Source organism: Dreissena polymorpha, chromosome 6, assembly GCF_020536995.1.
Source record: "Dreissena polymorpha isolate Duluth1 chromosome 6, UMN_Dpol_1.0, whole genome shotgun sequence".
NCBI classification, from domain to species: Eukaryota; Metazoa; Mollusca; class Bivalvia; order Myida; family Dreissenidae; genus Dreissena; species Dreissena polymorpha.
The window spans coordinates 74,924,276-74,946,145 of NC_068360.1; the positions used below are offsets into that span (position 1 = coordinate 74,924,276).

The 21,870-nt window shown below is 38.1% G+C and overlaps 1 protein-coding gene across 2 annotated transcripts in view; it reads left to right on the forward strand.

The window, feature by feature from the left end:
* The window catches only part of LOC127833738 (hepatic lectin-like), a 449,559-nt gene extending 442,422 nt beyond the window's left edge, over window positions 1–7,137 (forward strand). Inside the window, exons 1-6 of one of the 2 annotated variants that reach the window (XM_052359162.1) lie at window positions 350–511; window positions 681–781; window positions 1,001–1,094; window positions 2,280–2,366; window positions 6,771–6,894; window positions 6,999–7,137. In XM_052359162.1, coding sequence (XP_052215122.1) covers window positions 466–511; window positions 681–781; window positions 1,001–1,094; window positions 2,280–2,366; window positions 6,771–6,894; window positions 6,999–7,032 — 486 coding nt within the window. In that variant the 5' untranslated portion in view covers window positions 350–465 and the 3' untranslated portion in view covers window positions 7,033–7,137. Of the gene's footprint in view, window positions 1–349; window positions 512–680; window positions 782–1,000; window positions 1,095–2,279; window positions 2,367–6,770; window positions 6,895–6,998 lie in introns of those variants that run through there. The other variant, XM_052359163.1, reaches the window with a different exon arrangement.
* The last annotated feature ends 14,733 nt before the right edge of the window (window positions 7,138–21,870 follow it).

Consider the following 21,870-nt stretch of genomic DNA (forward strand, 5'->3'; position numbering starts at 1 on the left):
ATGATGATGATGATGATGATGATGATGATGATGATGATGATGATGATGATGATGATGATGATGATGATGATGATGATGATGATGATGATGATGATGATGATGATGATGATGATGATAAAGATGATGATAAAGATGATGATAAAGATGATGATGGTGATGATGATGATGATGATGATGATGATGATGATGATGATGATGATGATGATGATGATGATGATGATGATGATGATGATGATGATGATCATCATCATCATCATCATCATCATGATATTGATATTCCAGTGTTTGTGCGACTTTCATTTTAAACTTGAAGTTTGTTGAGATCATTTGTCACTCCTGCACGCCGTGCTACCGTTAACATATGTATTATACATGTAAATTCTGACTATGGCACAATATAAAAGCATTACGCCTTATCACGCCTTATCACTACGAGTTTGAAACCATTCAGCAGACAAAACCAAAATGTGGAGCAGGAGTGTATCTCTTGTTTTGTGTGTGTTAATTTCAGGTAAGCCCATGACCTTTTAATGGCGAGTTGGTGTAATAAATTATTCCAAATGACATTTACGTTTGTATTGTGAGAAGCTTAACTTTGTTTACTGATCGAGCGAATGTGCACGTATTGTTTCCATATGTTAGTCTACAAATAACCTTCCTTTTATCACGTAAACGAATAGGATGCGTCTCGTATTATACGACGTTCAAAGATGGTTGGATTGCATTCAGCGGTTCCTGTTACCTGTTCCGTGCGCAAGCAATGCCATTTACAGAAGCTGTAGTAAATACTGTATTAATATTAAAGACCGATAATTACCACTTCGTTTTTAAATAACTGTTTTCAGCCTATGAAAATATAAAATATGCTCCATAAAATAAACGTATTAATATTATAAAAACAGTAAAATCCGCACAATAATAAAAATATGTTCTTTTTCAAATGACATCCGTAACAAGATGCTCAAATCATAACATATTATCTATATTATTTTATTTACAGCACTTTTGTCAACAACACGAACACAGTAATCTTGTTCACGTAGACGATGACATAGAAAACAGTTTTTTGAAAGACCGAATGCGTCTCTACAAAGGTAACATTTTGAATAGACACACTTATTATATTGTTCATGTATGGTGCTGTAGAAGAAAACATATACTATACAATTATTGTTTTTCCTTGTATTATTTATATCCACAGAAAACATCTCTTCTATTTCAACAATCCACGATTGATCTGTAAAATTAATATATTTTGGCTTCTTTACAATTAGCATGCCTTCATGATTGATGCATTTATCAGTTCATATTGTGGAAATAAAAATGCAGTAAACTCACCTAGTCTTTACGTGCATTAATTATTCAGTAACATTGAGCTTGTCGAATAAACATCATTCATATTGTAATTCATTTGTTAATGGTAGTTTAATCATTTCACATAGAAAAATGTGTGTGACATTTTGTACGACTCTCGGTACAACATATACATATTTGATAAGTGAAAAGTGATTTTGGGTCACTATACCAGGCCACAGGTTGTTTAAATATTTGTGAATTGTTTAATGAAATATACTGATTGCTGTGGATAACTTGATGTTATAATAAATTCCCCACATGTGTATGGTACGAATCTTCGGTAAGGCATGGGTCTACCTTGGTCTTGCTTGAATGTTTTGATTTACAAAATATTGCTGTAAAAAAGGTTATCATCAGTGCTGTGTTATGAATGTATACAAGAAAGTTGGAAGGAAAAATTAGGATCATTTTGAAATACACAATACACTGAAACCAACTCCGCGTTCCAAGCGCAGCATTATAATATTACAATATAGATTGTAAACACACCATGATTTCATGTGTTTTTAGCGCCTTTGTATAAAACGATAGTACACGTATTGAAATGGAGTGTTAATGATACTATCATTTTTAAAGGAGCTTTAAAAAGTGAAACATTATATAATAGCATGATTATGAAACTGGAAAATTAATATGCATTAATGTAAAGCGTGCAATTAGTAACAGTTGTTTGCGTTTTATTCAGCAATTATCAGCGATGTTGAGATAAGATTGATATGAACCTACCAACTGAAAACCACCGATTAAGCCAACAATATTCAAATAATAACGACATCTGATCAATTGTTTGTGAATAAAAGTGAGCCACATTGTGTAAAAAAACTGTGTTGATAAATCTGTCCAACAATAACAGTGTTATAAGTTTACTGACAATTAGCTCACATTGGTTTAAATATATCACAAATGACTGCTTTAAAATGCAGATGCCGGGTGGTGGATGGGACTAACGGATGAGGATATAGAAGGAGTCTGGCAATGGTTCGACACGGATGAGAGGCCAACATTTACAGGTTTTCATTGCGAATTGTGACGATTCCATGATTATATTTGTGCAGATTTTGGAATTATTGGAATTATCAATTATACTTAATATTGTATTATAAACTCTTAACGCCTATCTGATCACACACATATCTAAACATAAAGTGTCCAGTGCCGAAAATCTGACAATGCATCACAGATAAGACACAACTCCTGAACTTTAAATAAACCGTCAGTTATCGAGTTTATAAATGTATGCTTATTGATCATTTAATCAATGTTCGTATACATTTAACGAATTATTCTTCCTTTTCAAAGAGTGATTTAATAAAAAAACTTAAGGAGTGGGAAAATAACTCAAATTTAAGTGTTCAACAATAGTGTTAATGTTTGAATGTGTAATATGATCATGTTTTTTATGTATGGATGATACTACATTAGCTCCAAATTACTTTAATGATCGAAAAACGTTTATAAATGTATGTGCAATGAATGGTAGTTCCTAACCAGCCAGTTCTAACCCGAATTACACATATCTGATATGTGGTGAGAAAGTATGGTTATACATGTTCTGGGCAAGTTTGTAGAAAATTGATATCAGAATTATCAATATAAAAGGTTGCAATTATCTGTCATAATATCAAATCAAGAAAAGAAATGGCACGGCAGAGGCCGACGCGTATCCCTATGCATAGTTGACATTGACCGTATTGTCATAATAGATGAATGTTCAGTATCAATTGGAAGTGAATCGGTGTATACATGAAGAAGTTAACCCAAGTATGCCTAGTGGACTCTCCCATCCTTTTAAATTGGATCAATTTATTTCCAAAATTAGGGATTTCTAGTATATTTATTTTTATATTAAGAATATTTTTTTAAAGAAATTCCTTTAAGCAAACAGCGCAGACCCTGATGATACGCCGCATCATGCGGCTTCTCATCTGGGTCTACGCTGTTTGCCAAGGCCTTTTTTTCTAGACGCTATGCATAAATGAGTTAATGTAAAATAACATAAACAAAGAGATGTGTTCGTCAGAAACACAATGCCCCCTCCTGCGCCTTTTTTATTAATTGTAAAAATATATCATTTGGCAGGTTCATTACTTACCTCCCTTAAAAGCTTATTACTTCCCATTTTTTTACCTTTGACCTTGAAGGGTGACCTTGACATTTCACCACTCAAAATAGGCAACTCTATGAGATACATATGCATGCCAAATATCAAGTTGCTATCTTCAATATTGCAAAATGTATGGCCAATGCACCATACCGGGGGGCATAAAAAATGAGTGAAAATATCTGACCTGGCCACACCCCAACCCCCATAACTTTTGACCCAGGGGTAAGATCAAAATTCCAAATAGTGCAGGGTCGCATATATGCTCATAGCTACCATGTGTGTACGTTTCAAGGTTCTAGTGCTTATAGTGTAGGAGGAGATGGTTGCCTGGACGGACGGACAGACGGACAGAGGCCGGATATAACTAGAATATCCCGCTTTTCAAAAAGCGTGGGGATAAAAAACAGTTCCACCGTCTTACATCAATTTCATTTTAAGGAACATAACCATTGTCCTACTTCTACTAAAACATCCGTAAAATAATTGGTATGAAAACTTTAAAACATGGTTACATATTGCAAAATCTTATTGTATCAAAAGTGTATGGCAAGTGTCATGCTTTATGTTGAAAAATATGAATTCCAGTACGAAACGAAAACTACTCCAAACGGTCTGGTGTCAGTTTACCATAACACATTATTTGGTAAGTTTCATTAAAATAATGGAGCATGAGAGGTTTGCAGTTTGTAAATGCTTTTCAACATAAGCAAATTACTCCATGTTGGTATTGAATGGCCCAATTTAGAGTGTCATCGTGATATTATCGGCAAAACTATTCTGACCTAGCTGCACGACGATGTACACTGTATCCAGTTTCTACAGATATACCAATTGGCATTGATATGACAGAATGCAACACAATAAATCAAACACGATTGCGTTTATAAGTTGAAGAAACCTCGTAATAGTTACGTATTGATTCATCACATTAGCTTTATCGATTTGAGACATAATTATTTGCATATAGCATGTTGTTAAATTGTCAAATGTGTTCAATAGAATACAACCTTTAATCAATGATATGTATAAACTAAAAATGGCGCGGCAGAGGCCGACGCGTATCCCCACGCCGCATGTTTGACCCAGGGGCGCCCCAGGGTTGGTAATTGGGCCATGCATAGTTGAGAGTAACCGTATTGTCATAAGAGAAGTTCAGTATCAATTAGAAGTTAATCGGTGTAGAAATGAAGAAATTAAGTAAAAGGCAATTTTTGGTTGGTGTGGCCTATGTGGGCGGGGCGCTCCAGGGTTGGTAATGGGGCTATGAATAGTTAAGAATGACCATATTGTCATAAGAATAGTTCAGTATCAATTAGAAGTGAATCGGTGTAGAAATGAAGAAATTGAAAGGCAATTTTGTGTGGGTGTGGCCTATTTGAGTGGGGCGCCCCAGGGTTGGTAATTGGGCCATGCATAGTTGAGATTGACCGTATTGTCATAAGAGAAGTTCAGTAACAATTAGAAGTAAATCGGTGTAGAAATGAAGAAGTTATAGTAAAAGTCAATTTTGGGTGAGTGTGGCCTATGTAACTGGGGCGCCTCAGGGTAGGTAATGGGGCCATGCATAGTTGAGATCGAACGTATTGACATGCACAGTTGAGATTGACCGTATTGTCATAATATAATTTAAGTATTAATTTGAAGTGAATCGGTGTAGAAATGAAGAAATTATAGTAAAAGAAAATTTTGGGTGGGTGTGGTGTATGTGGGCGGGGAGCCCCAGGGTTGGTAATGGGGCGGTGCATTGTTGAGATTTACCTGTCATAAGAGAGGTCTAGTATCAATATAAGTAAATCGGTGCAGAAATGAAGAATGTAATGTAAAATAACATCAAAAATGAGTGAAAATCTCTGACCCGGCCCCACCCCAACCCCCATAAAATTTGACCCAGGGGTCAGATCAAAATTCCAAACAGTGATGTGTTGCACATATGCCATAGATACCATGTGTGTAAGTTTCAAGGTGCTAGTGCTTATAGTGTAGGAGGAGATAGTGGCCAGGACGGACAGACAGACGGACAGACAGACGGACAGACAGACGGACAGACGGCGGAGATAACCACAATATCCCCACGCTTTTAAAAAAGCGTGGGGATAATAAAATATAACGATTGGATTTAAGGCGATCGTTGTGACTTATTTAAAATCTCTCTAAATTGTTTAGTTCCGCGATAGCAACACACATATCAGTAAACATAACATTTTGAATGAATCAAAGGTAGTAGACAATCAAATGATAAGCAAGTAAAGGTTAGATTATGAATGGCTGTTTTACAATACATGTTATAGACTGAGTGAAACAACTGATGCATAAGAGCGATTTTGTTACGCTGCGATTAAATTATATTCTGATGAAGTTGGGGGGATGTATTTGCCGATAGTTTAAAAAAAAAAACAAGTTTGTTTAAGTCAGACAAACTGGTGTTATTTTATTTACATCAACTCTTGTCCATAGCAAAACCAAATAACATAATCGACATAAAGGCGAGTAAATCATCAGCGTTACAAGTATGTAAAATGTAAGGCGAGTTTGTTTAATACAACCGAAACGCCCATAGTGTTTATTACCTGACCCATTTTTGATTGTAAACTATTGACCGTGTTGTTTATTAAATGGTATACATTGGCTTTATATTTGTGTTTGTGTTTGTATCATCATTTTGTAGTTTTCAATATTGTATATTCCGCTTTTATTAACACAGTTGTTCACGATAATTATATCAACAACCCACAGCTCATTGTGCCCATGATTGTTTAATGTTTTTAAGATTGTTTTCCCTTGTTTTTACATATAACGTACATATAATAAGACAGGCCAATCGGCTATGTTTCCCGGAACTTTTTTTTCTAGTCAGCAAACATCACAACTATAAGGATATTCATATTTATTGCTCCTCATAGATGGCTTTAGGATATTAAGGCTATCTCACAGCTGTTAATATAAGTTTAAGGAATGCATGCCCTTTACTGTAACAACGCAACAAGCACATGCATAATTACTTCAGTTATATTTAAACACAAACAGGTAAAATATAACACAAACCTATTTTGACTAACACTGATTAATAATTATTTAATAAAAGCATGAACTCAGCAATAATAAAGCTTCGTTTTTGTCCTACATTATGTTAAGGACTTAGGTAAATGATGCTTGCGATCATCCGCAAAACTAAATACCAACAATATTATTCAATATAATAATAACTATTAGCAAACCAAAGTCATGCTTTTCTAACCACTTTCATTTTTTGGTAAATGTCAGAGCAAAATCTATACATTATATTTCATTATACCCTCTATGCTTTTCACAGACTTCAAACCGGGCGATGGAGGAGACCACAACAATGAGGATTGTGCAACGTTCGACCCAGTGTGTGATTATAATTGGGTCGATACCTCCTGCTCTGACCGAATATTTGTGCTGTGTGAAGCCAGGTACTACATTCAAGCAAATCACATAAACTTTTGTATTGTCTATTGTGGATTTCGCTGTTGCGTCTTCTTTATTATTTTCTGCAATGTCATATTGTTAATCACAGCGGGCACGAATATGGAGCAGCTATCGTCGGATGATAGACATGCTATGAAGTTAACACTCCGGAGTCTTTTGTAAAGACTGAATTGATGCCTTGATTGTAAGTTAGACTCGTAATCCGGAAAATACAATTTAATATGCGTCTTGCTGTCTTACTTCTGTATTTTCTAAATTATTGTATTATTTCATAGTTGTACATGATCACGATTATTACTAGACCAAACGCACAAAGGGATGATAACAAATGTCTGCACCAAGCTCATGTCAATTGATAAAAACGTATCTGGCATATAGATATTTCGCATCAGGTATCATGTTTTCTATATTTGGGTGTTGTTTCGTTGTAGTTGTTTGTTTATTGTTGTTTCTCTATTAAGCATCGGCGTAAAACAGTATTTGACAATATTGTACACAAGCATTGGGGGTTGTATCTGTTGTAAATACAAATATCTTGCAATAAAATATTTTTTTTCATCGTATATGAAATCTTAAAGGCACTAATATACGTTTTTTATGAAATCACGACAACTACTGTGTACTAACGGAAATTACCAGGCGCTGTAGGAGGTTCCGGAAGATCCCGAGTGGTACATGTATCCATGGGACGGACTTCCGGGGCTCAGCGAGTACAGGTCATAGAGCCGTCCTTGGAACTGAGATAAGACCCACAATGTTTATATATATATATATCAAATACTCTCAGGGAAAAAAGCAGCTCAGCTTGTCGTTTAAGGGTCGAGATAGTCAAGCCTGCGCGCAACGATTAGCATTCATAAATCACATGATGAAATGCTTTCTTAACATGTTAACGTTGAAAATTTACTAACGTTTTCCTGAGTAATGAAGCTCAATCTGTCCCCACTGAGAAAAAAGTGACCTACTTATTCGTGTAGCCCAGCCCGCCGTCCGAGGCAACGAACATGCGTTCGGAGTCCCCAAATGGAACCACTTCATGTGCGCGCGCCATCTCGTTGTTGATCTTGACCTGGCGCCTCTGTTCTGCCAGCTCGCCAGGGGTCGCAAGCTGCATCTTCATGCGGTTGAAGTTCGTAAGTATTTGACTCATGCCATGGAAGAAATCCGGTCCAAGCGGTCCTTAAATCAATCAATCGTTAAATATTTGCACAGCGCTGTACATTTCTTAACAGTTTTGTGCATAGAAAGACAACTGTATTATTTTATTTATTTTCTCAGTGATACGTTATAATTATTAACGACAGTAGCAAAATGTGGGATGATGAATACATAATTTGGACTAGATTAGAATGATCAAGTGATTTATTCATTGGCGAACGAATTGGTTTGAAAATGTTCAACGTGTGTGGTTTGAAAATGTTCAACTGTTGCAATTGGGTACACACAGTTTAAAAAGTTTGAATTGTCAAAATTACTTCATACCATTAGCGTATCAATCATATAAATGCACATACGTTAATTTTCACATTTGGCAAGCCACCCACAAACGCGTTCATTTTGATGACAACCATGTACTATTGGACGAGAGATTATTTATTTAAACAACAAAAAAACAAAGCCATTTGTCATCAAAAAACATAACGCGTTCGTAAACAACTTTAATTAACAAAAACAAAACCATGTATTTGTAAACGTTGTTTTAACACGTTACATACTGGCTGAAAGGACGTTCGAGCGTTTACTTTCACTGGCCTCGAGTCCCGCCGACGAATGTCCATGTCAGAGCTAACCAAAGCCAGACACGTGCCATCTTGTTATCTAGAAACAACAAGAACAATAAGCCGTGCAGCATTTCAAACACCACGCAATTACCGTACTGAACTATTGTCCTACATGTTGTGATCAGTTAAATTTCTCTTTCGTTGAAGGTCGACCGTTTGCAAACCCGTCCAACCAAACAAAAAATCATCAAACAAATAAATAATTTATGAAGTTTTATTTTCAATTTTCAAAATAAAAATATATATTCTTATCGTTTCTTAAAGGGACATATCGACGGCATTTCTCCTAAATATAGACAATAACAATACGTATGTGTATTCCCACTTGTCAAACATAATACAATATATTTGCAATCTTAAACGATGAATTGGTTGAAACGTAACACCATTCACAAACACATGTTTACTTCACTCATGCATATAAAATAGCACATGAATGCAATATTTACAACAGTAAATTTATCTAGAGATAGTATGCGAATAACGATATTTCATAAATAACGATTTTACTACTCATTCTGAGACTATTACGACGACTACTACAACTGAACTAGTATCCGCGTATCCGCGTTTTCGACGGGGTGACTTTGAAATGCTTAGTATCGTTTAGTTACTGAGTAAAGAGAATGCTCAAGTAATGTTCCCGTGTCCTTTTGTTTTCAATGAAGCCGTAATATCACAGTATCATATTGTTGGAATAAAATGTGTTCATGACAAAATGCAATTATTAATTGATTATGATAATTTAAAAGTTTGCAAAAAAACAACAACAAGAAAATCAATATGAGCTGTTACTTTCAAAATTCCCTGATTCAAATTATAGTTCAATTAAAATTGTATATCATTTTGTTAGTTATTTTATATTGTTTCTTTATAAATAATCCATTTACGGTTTTCTCCTAGATGTCAACAGATTCAAGATATACTTAGCTGGTCCTTTCAATATATATAAACGTCTGTTTAATGAATAAACAATGTAAATAATAACGTATCGTCTGCAACATGCGGTCGGTTCACGCGGCAACTGCAGACCACACATGGGATCGTCAATACCCTGGGAAAACAATGTGACACATGATGATGCTGATGATGCTGCTGCTGCTGATACTGCTGCTGATAATGATGATTATGATGATGATGGTGATAATGATGATGATGATGATGATGATGATGATGATGATGATGATGATGATGATGATGATGATGATGATGATGATGATGATGATGATGATGATGATGATGATGATGATGATGATGATGATGATGATGATGATGATGATGATGATGATGATGATGATGATGATGATGATGATGATGATGATGATGATGATGATGATGATGATGATGATGATGATGATGATGATGATGATGATGATGATGATGATGACGATGATGATGATGATGATGATGATGATGATGATGATACAATACAAAGACCATTACAAAAATAATACCATGTAACTTCAGTGATACAATGCAATAAATAAAAACAGGCCTTCGTTCAATCCTACAGTGTCACAACTTAAGCGCCGGCAAAGTTAACGTACGTAAGAATGCAGCTGCCGCGACGTTGTCACTTATATATAAGCTCCGTTTGCACTGGCGTAAAACGTTTCTTTTTCACGGTTAATGTGTTAATGTTAAAATGCATAAACTTTGCTAGAGTGAAAGATGATTTGGACATGGATGTAGTTTATGAGAAGGCGTTATACGTTCACTTAACACTATTTAAACATATAAACTAGAAATGTGAAGTATTTATGAACAAAAACCTTCCTCGCTCATTTCGACTGGTCGATTTTTTTTTGCACGCATGAACGGACAAATAAATGAAAGCAACGCCTACTTCTGCTTTTATTCAATTCATACTGTTGCTTTAAACGAAATTCAATCAACCCGTAATAAAATCATAGAAAACAGTATTATTGTATTTCTGTTTCGCAGTGTTCATGCTCCTTTTAGTGTCTAATCTGCTCTGCTAAAGGTCACAATATACTTAAAGATTTCATTAACATATTGGATGTAAAAGCAATAACTTTACACTGGCTTCGAGTCCCGCAGACGAATGTGCATGTCAGAGCTAACTCATAGTAGACATGTACGTTATTATCTAGAAACAAGCACAACAACACTGCAAGTAACATTTACAACTCCTGCGCAATTACCGTTCCAAGCTTTTGTCCTTCATGTTGTGTTCGGTTTAACTTCTCAGGATTAAAATGTCAAACCACACAACAAGCACAAATACAAATTACAGATTAATGTTGTTTTCAATTGTCGAAATCGAACACAAATTCTTTCAAAATTCTTAACATTTGACTAAATGAAGCAATAACATTTTGACAATCATGGAAATAATCGTATTATAGTGTTTGGGAGCTTATTTGACATGTTTCTATGAAATGAGACGTTCTTCCGTCTTTCATTAGAATATTCTTCAATAACATTTTATTCTTTCACTTTGATGGCGATTACTTAACATTTTGTAGGGTATATTGTACATCTTGCTATACCTTGCAAGTACTCGTGGTATGTGTAAGAGCTTTGTGATTTCCTTTAAAAAGCCTTAACATTTACGAACGTGATTATTTGTATGTATGTTCAGTAAATGTACGGACAATTCATCTCGGTTATCCTTGTAACACTGTATGCCCAATGTTTCACTTAATTTGTTCATGATTGCAAATCTTTGATTTTGTGACAATTAATCTCATGTTATATTTCTCAATATTAACCGGGTTTGTAATAACGGAGTGAAACTGCATTTTAATATAACTGTAGTAAAGTCGATTTTAATCACTTTCATTGAAAAATAGAGAGTAACACAATTAGAAAAATCTCCAACAGTAATGGGATGGAACCCTTGATCTCTCGATTCCATCAAAGACGCTCGAGGCTATAAAGACTAGCTGATATTGCTAGGCGGTATAAGTGTTTTTATACATTAACCGTCCTCCAAAAAACCAATAAATTTTTAAAAATACCTCCGCGATTTTCATTTTGTCTGCTGCCATGCCTCTGTGTGTGAGACTTGGTAAAACTGAATGTATTTTATTTACGTTATTCGTTACTGCAAACAGGATTACAGAACATGTCAAATAGCAAGGCTGTATAACTGGTCCGTTTACGTTAACATACTTCAAGATACTATGTTCAATACTCAACAGGATATGATAGGATAATATATGGCTGTAGTTGTTGGATTGGTGTTGTTCCTTTATAAGGCACCGTTGTAAAATAATATTCGACAATATTAAAAAAATGGTTATTTGTATGTCTTATTAAAAGAATAATCAACAACACTAACATAATGCAATGTTAACGTTTATTTTGTACATTTGATAGGAAATCTCAGAAACACTTCTTTACGTATTTTATGGAAATGCCGGAAAAGCACGAGAACTGTCGAGCAGTGACGGAAATCACCATGATCTGTAAGATGTTCTGAATGGTCCCGAGTTGTACATGTAGCCGTGTGGCGGACTTCCTGGACTCAGTGCATATAGCGTCATAGATCCGTCTGTGGAACTGAAATAACACACACAATCTAGTGATATGAGCATAGCTCTAGGAAAACGGGGCTTAATGCATGTGCGTAAAGTGTCGTCCCAGTTAAGCTTCTGCAGTCCGTACAGAGTTATCAGGGAAGACACTTCTGCTTTTTCTTATTTTATTGAAGTTTCTTGTACACGAAAAATCCAGCGTGACTGTGTGGAAAGTGCGGACTGCACAGGCTCACATGGGACGGCACTGTACGCATATGCATACAGCGTCGTTGTTTGCAGAGCGGGACTCCTATATTTTCGGTGTGCTATTACACTGCATATTGTAGGCTACCTTACATGTAAGATACAATTGCTCATCTCTATGCGCTCAATTGTAGTTTGAGTTTTAGTCCAGCAACAAACTCTTAGAAGGAAGACGGAGACCGTTTAACGTTTTACATAATGCATCTTTATTCAGACAAGCATTAAATATTATATAATACAATAATATCTCTAGACTGTTAGAGTTGACTCAAAAAGGATGGACGTTTGGTGAACAGTTGCTCTGCTTTAAGGTTGTCAATATCATAAATAGTACTGATATTTTATGAAATACTAAAAACGCTCGTTTAAGTTAAATACCAGTGGTTAGTAGATCTAGTTAATGTACAAACAAATTCTGATTATTACTGCTAATTCGTGAAATGAAAATGTTTTATGCTGTATTACTGTTTGTTTCTTACTTTTTGGAAGGGTTTTCAATTGATCGAACAGTGATGTTTGTTGTTAGCAACTGTTGCCAAAACTGTGCGGAGAACCTCCTTTTATACCCTTCGGATGCTGCAGATTTGGCTGCAGCCAAACATTCAGCTGCAGCCAATCACAATCCTGCAGCATCCTGCACCATGTATGGAAGTAATGCGGTTACATGTAAACAAGAACATACTTCTAATAATAATAAATCGACAATCATCATAAATATCACATCTTAATCAAAGAAGGCAATAAGTTTGATGACTTGAAACAATAGACACCTTTAAATATGCATGTATAACAATACAATATTAAATGCTGCAGCATGAAATCTTAAGAAATTCTTACGCATTCAGCGTCTCAAATAGTTCCCTGCAAACTATTATGTTTTAGCAGTTAATATAAATGAAGAGTTTGCAAGCATTAATAAATATCATCTTTTTATACAAATAGAGGAGTGAATATTATAATTTTACAGCCTATTTTAAAGTCAAATGCATGCAATAACACTCCACCATATTCCTACGTATGACGTCATCAATATACATTGCTGCAACGATTTTGACAGTGCAGGAATTTCGAATATGTTGGATTATTCTCACAACAAACAACATATAATGGACTAAACACAAGGTTAATACAAATATATAAATATATTAGATCTTGGAGAACATTATCTGGCTAAATGCAGTGCACTGTATAGACAAAATGTGAACAACAAAAATAATGTGTACCGATATTCGGATGAGGAATGAATTCGGATGATATTTACATGTTATACATGAAATATACATTACATTTCCCCCACCTTAAAAGAATAAAATTCTCCTGAATTTTGAATGTTTACTACAATAACAAATTTAAAAGACAACAATAACAATAATGTTAATGAAATATGTTAACTTATGACAATACTTAACATTGAAAAAAGTTTACCACTGAACATGTAAAAAAATATACTTAATTCTTCTTCTGTTTCTTCAGACGAAGTGGCACATCCTTCAGGCGGCCAAGGAGATCATCAAGAGAGGAGTCACGGGGAAGGGCATCAAAGGCGGACAGGACTGACATCTGGACATCTGGTGTAGTTGGATCTTCATTGAGGGCAATCAGTCGAACAAGATTGAAGTTCTGTTTCATTGTTGCTGCAAGGGCGTCGTTTTGAAGATCAAGGCTTCCAGGGAGTGCAAGAAAATTGTATCTAGCCCTCAGGAGAGATCTTGGATGCGGCGTAGTGTGCGCATGGAGTGTCATAGCGACAAACTCGTAATAAAGCGTCTTCTGATCCGGAGCCCAGCAAGTCCATTCAGAAGGTGGCCAGGAGATAGTTGGAGTTATCTGGATACTGTTGACAGGAACATCATTCCATTCTCGTCGAGCTGGTGGAAGAAGTGGAAGTCGGCCTTCGAGAAGAAGCGAATGGGCCTTCGTCTTGAGGACTTCTTTGACCGAGAAATGGCGTGGTGTGGGGATGTAGACAGGAGGAATTCTGAAAGCTGATTTTTTCTTGGAGGACTGTGTTTGTGTTGGTACTTCTGCAGGCTCATAGTTTGGCGTTGATGATGTGTTCCCATGAGAAACTGGTGTAGGTGAAACGGGGTTGTAGAATGGGGAGCTGGAGTATGACGGTAATACTGCTGATGTTGGCTGTTGATCACTGGTCTCTAGGTCTTCGGTGCGTTGCGGGGAGGATATTGAGACTGGTGTGGGACTGCGTAGGTCATTGTAGTCCAAATCAAGTTGAGTTAGACGTTCATCAATGATCAGATGTTTTGGAACTGGCGTAGACTCAGGAGTTTGAACAGTATGCATATCAGATGTTGATTTGGGAAAGAGGACAACGGTTGTAGGTGAAGTTGCTGCATCGGGTATGAAAGACAATGTGGAAACGGAAGCAGGAATGACGGAAGGCAAAGCGACTGGAACAAAGGCTTGTGTAGGGAGTGATGGACTTGAATGTGAAGATGCTGTGGCGGCAAGATCAGGAGATTTTCTTGACGTGAAGGTGGGAAGATGGAGGACTACCACAGATTCAATCTGGTTGGGTTGAAGTCCAAGTAATGATGTAATAGAAGTATGATGGGATGGATTTCCTAGTTCCCAATGACCTGATGGAATATATACTTCCTTAGGCAGTGCATTCATACGTCGTACCAAACGGCTTACTAGACGAGCATCAGTCAATGCGGAGAGTGGGACTTTGGCTTTGATGTAAGTAGCATTGGAACAGAAAATGATGGTGCATCCAGTGCTATCCATAGTCACGGATTTCAGGATAAGCTCTGGGTTGTTGATTGGTGGAGTTGACACGGATGATGTTGAAGAAGATGAAGTCAATGAATTCCAGCCTTCGATCCATCGGGTGATCCCAGGAACGCGTCCTGCAGCCCATTTAGTAACCAGTCGTCTGGCTTCAATGGCCTCTGGATGCGAAGGATTTGGAGTGGGATTGGTCAGAAGATGAACTGTGGGATTTGTGGAGAAGTAGAAGGAGTTTTCTGAAGATAGCAGTCGCGGAAATTCCTTTAGCGTATGGTCGTGCTCATGCGGGTGATGAGCCCTGATATGGCGCCTCAGGTCCCAGTCGGACTTGAATTCTCTTTGATGCTTGCCGACGCACCACACGCAGACATACCTCATGCGGCGATGGTCGGTTTTTGTAAGATGGTTTCGCAGATCCCGTTTGCTGTGGAAAGCAGTGCCACACACCTCGCAATCCATGGCAGAATCTGGAAAAACAGATCATGAGATGCACATGACATTGTTATGAGGCTAACAAAATGCATATAACCATTGACTGAGCAACTGTTCGCAGTATCCATCATTTTTCAGAAGCGATCTCAACAATCCATATAAACGCATTTATACTGGACTAGTTCGCAATAACGGTTTCTCATCGACAAATACAGTTGAGAAAGGATCACGGTTGATCAGGCCGCTGCCTTCTCGGTTGAGCGCTCATTATAATCTGTAAACCGTTCTCACAGCCGAACTATTATCACAACTGCTCAAACACTGTGTGTGTGTGTGTGTGTGTGTGTGTGTGTGTGTGTGTGTGTGTGTGTGTGTGTGTGTGTGTGTGTGTGTGTGTGTGTGTGTGTGTGTGTGTGTGTGTGTGTGTGTGTGTGTGTGTGTGTGTGTGTGTGTGTGTGTGTGTGTGTGTGTGTGTGTGGTGTGTGTGTGTGTGTGTGTGTGTGTGTGTGGTGTGTGTGTGTGTGTGTGTGTGTGTGTGTGTGTGTGTGTGTGTGTGTGTGTGTGTGTGTGTGTGTGTGTGTGTGTGTGTGTGTGTGTGTGTGTGTGTGTGTGTGTGTGTGTGTGTGTGTGTGTGTGTGTGTGTGTGTGTGTGTGTGTGTGTGTGTGTGTGTGTGTGTGTGTGTGTGTGTGTTTTATCCCTGTTCACTGAATGCCACTACAAGCAATCAATACATGGGCTTGTGTTGTTTAATTTTGAAATAAAAGGATGCTGATATATGCTAGCATCTTCTAACTATACTTGTGGACAACAATAATTTACTAAAACATGAACAGCATTTACTAAAACATTAAATTAAACTAATAAACAATACTTTGCTTCATTTACAAATTGCCATTTTATATTTGTGTTTGGTTTATTCCACAGGAAGTGCTTTTTGGAACCATGCGGGTACATGTGACCCTCTATACCGAACTAGCCTGTCGATGTGAATGGCTTTGGCTGGAGTCTTAAGTGACCTCTTTACAAGATACACAAGATCGTCAATTCGTTTTGTGACCAAATAAGGACCATGCCACTGCGAAGCAAGTTTTGTGCACACACCGAGACGCTTTGTTGAGTCGTGCACCCAAACACTATCACCAACTGACAACACTCGCTTTTTGGCACGAAGGTCATAGTGGCGCTTTTGATACTGTGACTTAGTATGGAGGGCTTTGCGTGCAACTAAGTGAATTTTCTCAAGCTCTTCATGAAGCGACTGAACATATGAAGCATATGATTGTTGATCCATTTGTTCATTAGACTGAGGAGGTAAGCCAATTAATGCCTGAAGAGGGAGAACTACATCTCGACCAAGGGTCATCTTATTGGGGGTCTGACCGGTACTTGCATGTATGGAAGAACGGTATGCCATCATGACTTGCTGCAAGAATTCATCCCAATTTCGCTGATTCTTGTTACAGTACATGGACAACATGCTGCCAAGTGTACGATTGAAGCGTTCCACTACGCCATTCGCCTGAGGGTGCTGTGCAGTGGATTTAGTAGGGTGAATTTGCAGCAGATCACACATGTCAGAAAATAGTTTTGATGTGAAGTTACTTCCAAGATCAGAGTGAATTGTTAATGGAACTCCAAACCGTGAAACAAAGTGATCAACAAATGCTTTAGTCACTGTTATGGCCTCTTGATTGGGTAGTGCAATGGCTTCAGTCCATTTAGTAAAACAGTCACATATAACTAGTATGAAAGCATTGTTTGAACCTGTTCTAGGGAGTGGCCCATATATATCAACAGCAATGCGTTCCATTGGCCCATACACTTTAGCTTCACCAAGAGGTGCTTTTGGAGGCTTGGATGGTTTTCGAGAAGCACAAGCATCGCATGTTGTACAATACTTTTCCACATCTGCTTTCATGCCTGGCCAGTAAAATGTTTGTCGTACTTTGTTCAGCATTTTTTCAGCACCAAGGTGACCAGCACTAGGGATATCATGAAAATATCGCAAAACTTCACTACGCTGTGAATCTGGTACAACTATTTGCCTTCGGCATTCTTCGCCTTCATACCAGGTGCGGTAAAGAACATTGGAATCAAGCAAAAGACGGTCCCACATTCTCCAAAACGTTTTAGTCTGTGAATTGTTGCCGCTTATTTCCTGCCAGCTTGGCCTTATGGAAGCTTGCAAAGACCAAATGATTACTTTTAAGGATGGATCATCTAATTGAGCTGCACCTATACGAGAAGAAGTCCAGTCAGTGGCCATAGTGGGTTTTGGAATGGAATCAGACGTGGACATGGACCTTGTAACAGTGCGTGCAGTTGAAGAATCTGGCAACGTTGTTGATGGATCAATGACTGTTGCTGCAACAACAGGAACAACCCTGCATACCTCAGCATCACAGTGTTCGTCAGCATCATCGCTAGTGGTGTTTCTACTCTCCTGTGTGGCACACTTTGAGCAAGGAGACCGTGATAACGCATCTGCATTGCCATGACTCGAACCCGCACGATGGGAAACTATTAAGTTGTAAGTTCCTAAAGTCTCGAGCCATCTTGCAACTTGGCCTGTAGGACGCTTAAGATTTCGCATCCATGATACAGCTGCATTATCTGTACGAAGTAACACTGGTTGACCAAACAAATAGTGATGGAAAGCGTTTAAGGCATGAATAACTGCAAGAAGCTCTTTACGAGTTACACAGTGGTTTTGCTCGTGTTTATTTAAACCTTTGCTGTGATATGCAATAACGATTTCTTGACCATTCTGTATTTGTGACAACACTGCTCCTGTGGCCTTATCTGATGCATCAGTATCCAAAACAAATTTGAAACGGGGGTAGGATAACCAAGGATTGGAGCTGAAGTCAAAGCAGTTTTCAGAGTGCCAAAAGCTTTCGAACATTCATCAGACCATTCAAATTTACAGTTTTTCTCTGTAACTTTATGCAATGGACGTGCAATTTTGGCAAAGTTCTCGACAAACCGTCTGTAATACGAACAAAGTCCAAGAAAAGATCGGACATCTTTTGCGCTGCGAGGAGTAGGCCAGTTTTGGACAGCAGTAATTTTATCCGGATCAGTTGCTACACCATCCTCAGAAACAAGATGACCAAGGAACTTCACCCGTTTTTGAAACAAAACACATTTGGAAGGTTTTAACTTCAGATTTGCTTGTTGAAGTCGCTGCAGAATATGCTCAAGCCTGGATAAATCTTCACTGACAGTCTTACTTGGAATAATTATGTCATCCATGTACAAAAGGCATTCAACCCATTGCAAACCTCTTAATACGTTCTCCATAAGTCGCTCGAAAGTACTCGGAGCGTTTGCTAAACCAAAACTGAGGACTGTGAACTGATAAAGACCCATTGTTGTAGCAAAGGCTGTCTTGTCTTTGTCTTCAGACTTCATGGCAACCTGCCATTATCCACTATTCAAGTCGAGAGAACTGAAATATTTTGAACCAGACAATGCATCTATACAATCATCAACTCTGGGGAGTGGATAAGCATCTTTAACAGTGACGTAATTTAGCCTACGATAATCAATACAAAACCTTGGGGTGCCGTCTTTCTTGGTAATCAACACAACTGGGCTCGCCCATGCACTTCTTGATGGCTCAATAATGCCACTTTCCAACATTTTAATTATCTCTTCTCTTTCGACTTCACGTTTGCCCAGTGGCAGACGTCTTGGTGGCTGACGAATGGGTGCAGCATCTTGAATGTTAATGCTGTGCTGGACAAGATTTGTATGCCCAATGTCGCCAGAGTCTTTTGAAAATGTAGTGTGGTATTTACAAAGAAGTTTATAAAGACCTTGTTTCTCAGAATCAGACAGGTGTGTGGAACTCCGTTCATACAAGTCAGTAAGATGGTCAGGGAGAGAAACAATATCACCGAGTTTCTGTACAGACGCAATGCGTTCAAACAGACAATCATGCTCAAAGTGAGATTCACAAAAACCCAAAGTTGTATGCTTGTGGATTTTAACATCAGAATTCCCATAGTTAAGTAAATGCATATTTAGAGTGTTAAAAGATGTATCAAAAATACCACCGATAACAGCGACTTCAGACTTTGCCATAAGATCAAATGAAGGCTCTACATAACCAAGTTCAGCTAGATGTTCTTTCATGGGGATTTTGACGGGGATAGACATTCTTGTATGAGCTGGCACAGATATGGTTTGCATGCTTTCCACTCTACACACTTGATTGGCTGCACCGCCAGTCCACAGTGGAACCGCATTATTGCCGATCACCAAACACGACCTCTTATAATTGATACAATCAACATGCTGTTTCAAGAAGTCTTGGCCTAAGATACCATCGGCCTCGATTGCACATACAACGAATGAAATATCAAAGCGCTCGCCGCACATTTCAACGATCAAGTCAACACTTCCGGTCACTGCCATTGGTTCCCCGTTTACTGTTTTTAGTACATTTGGCGCCGATCTTAGTTGAAAAGAACGTTCAGAGCCAATTGATGAAAACATTTTATCAGAAAGAAGAGATGTTGTTGCTCCGCAATCCATTAAGAAATTCACGGGTTTTGAACCTACGTTACATGTAACATAAAAACCATTATCAAACCTATTAAATTGTGAACCTGTTCGCGCCGTGTGAATTTCGCTAGCTTTACTTGACGATGTAGGCCTATTGTGTACTAATGCTGACTGTCGGCCTTCAGAGTCAGCATTTAAAAGTTTCCCTGAACGAGGGCCCCAGATGGGTTGCCCTTAACTGGATGCTGTAGGTTAGCGGACCTGTCATTGGTTGCACTTTGGGTACTATTCGCCCTATAACGTCGCGGTCCGCGATTTGCGTTTTGTGGACACGATGCCCAGAAGTGATCACGAGAGTTACGCCCGAAGCAAGATTTCTCACTCTTGCTGTTTACCTGTGGTTTACGCACAACAGACGTTTCAATTTTGTCAAGGCGCGCTTCAATTCGTTTAATAACGGATGCAATGTCAGAACATTTATCTGAATCAACTGCCCTTATGTTTAATTGTAAAGGCGTCCCCAATATGGATTCGTACCTTTCAATTACGGAGACGGCCTCGTTTATGGTTAAACAATTGTGATCCATACAGCGACATTTCATTTCGGTAGAAACGATACATGAAATATACATTACATTATTCGTGCAACGATTCTTTGGGAAAATAAAAGCATAGTGCGCCGTTTGATTGTGGAGGGGGTCGAACCTTCACAATAATAAGCATTTTTTACTGAAAGTGATCAAGTTTGATGTGGTTTTGTGCTGTTAATGGAATGCCGGATTATCGGGAGGAACCCCCGCATTTCCGGTATGGTGACCACCAACCAAACGCGTATGTTTTCGAGAACGGGGAAATAATCTGTGTCGCCTTGGTGCGAAGCGCGTGTAGCAACCACTGCGCCTACCGGACGACCTGTGTCCCCAAGGAGCAAAGAAGACGCCGTACATGTACGCGTATCCCAGCCCGCAAACCGACGTCACGAATACGCGCCCGGAGTCCCCGAACGGAACCCCTTCCTGTGCGCGCGAAATATCGGTGTCCATCTTGACCTGGCGCCTCTGTTCTGCCAACTCGCCCAGCGTCGCGAGCTGCATCGTCATCCGGTTGAAGTTCGTTTGGAGTTTACTTATGCCGCGGTAAAAATTCGGTCCCAGCGGCCCTGAAATAAATGTGTTAAATATTTACACGAAAATAAAATCAATTATTTTTGACAGTTTTTGTGCATAAGAAAACATGTATATGTTGCTAAATATATCGCATTAATTATTAACGACGTAAAATGAGTGAAGGCTGATTAATATATGAATTTGACCAGATTTGAATTATTGAGTGATTTATAGAATCGTGAAAAAGTGCGTTAAATAACCTATGGGTGTCTGAGTGTTTTGTGGCTTGTCGATGTTGATTTGTTGAATTCATTTATTCGACAGACTCGAACGTTCGTGTAATCCGCTTTGCTTTTGACATACAGTAATTCACTTTTGCATAAATTACAGCAAGATTTGAAAGTTATAATTTTCACTTGGCAAACAGCTTTATATTTTTCATATGCATATTAACCATATACATGTTTAATATTCGTTGTTAATATCTGGAACGCCCACACGCATCACTTTAATTTGGTATGCTTGACAACCATGTACTGTTGGACGAGATAAATATTTTTTAGAATAAACGTAGCAAATTATCATCAAACAAACATAACGTGGTCGTTAACAACACTAACATTAATTA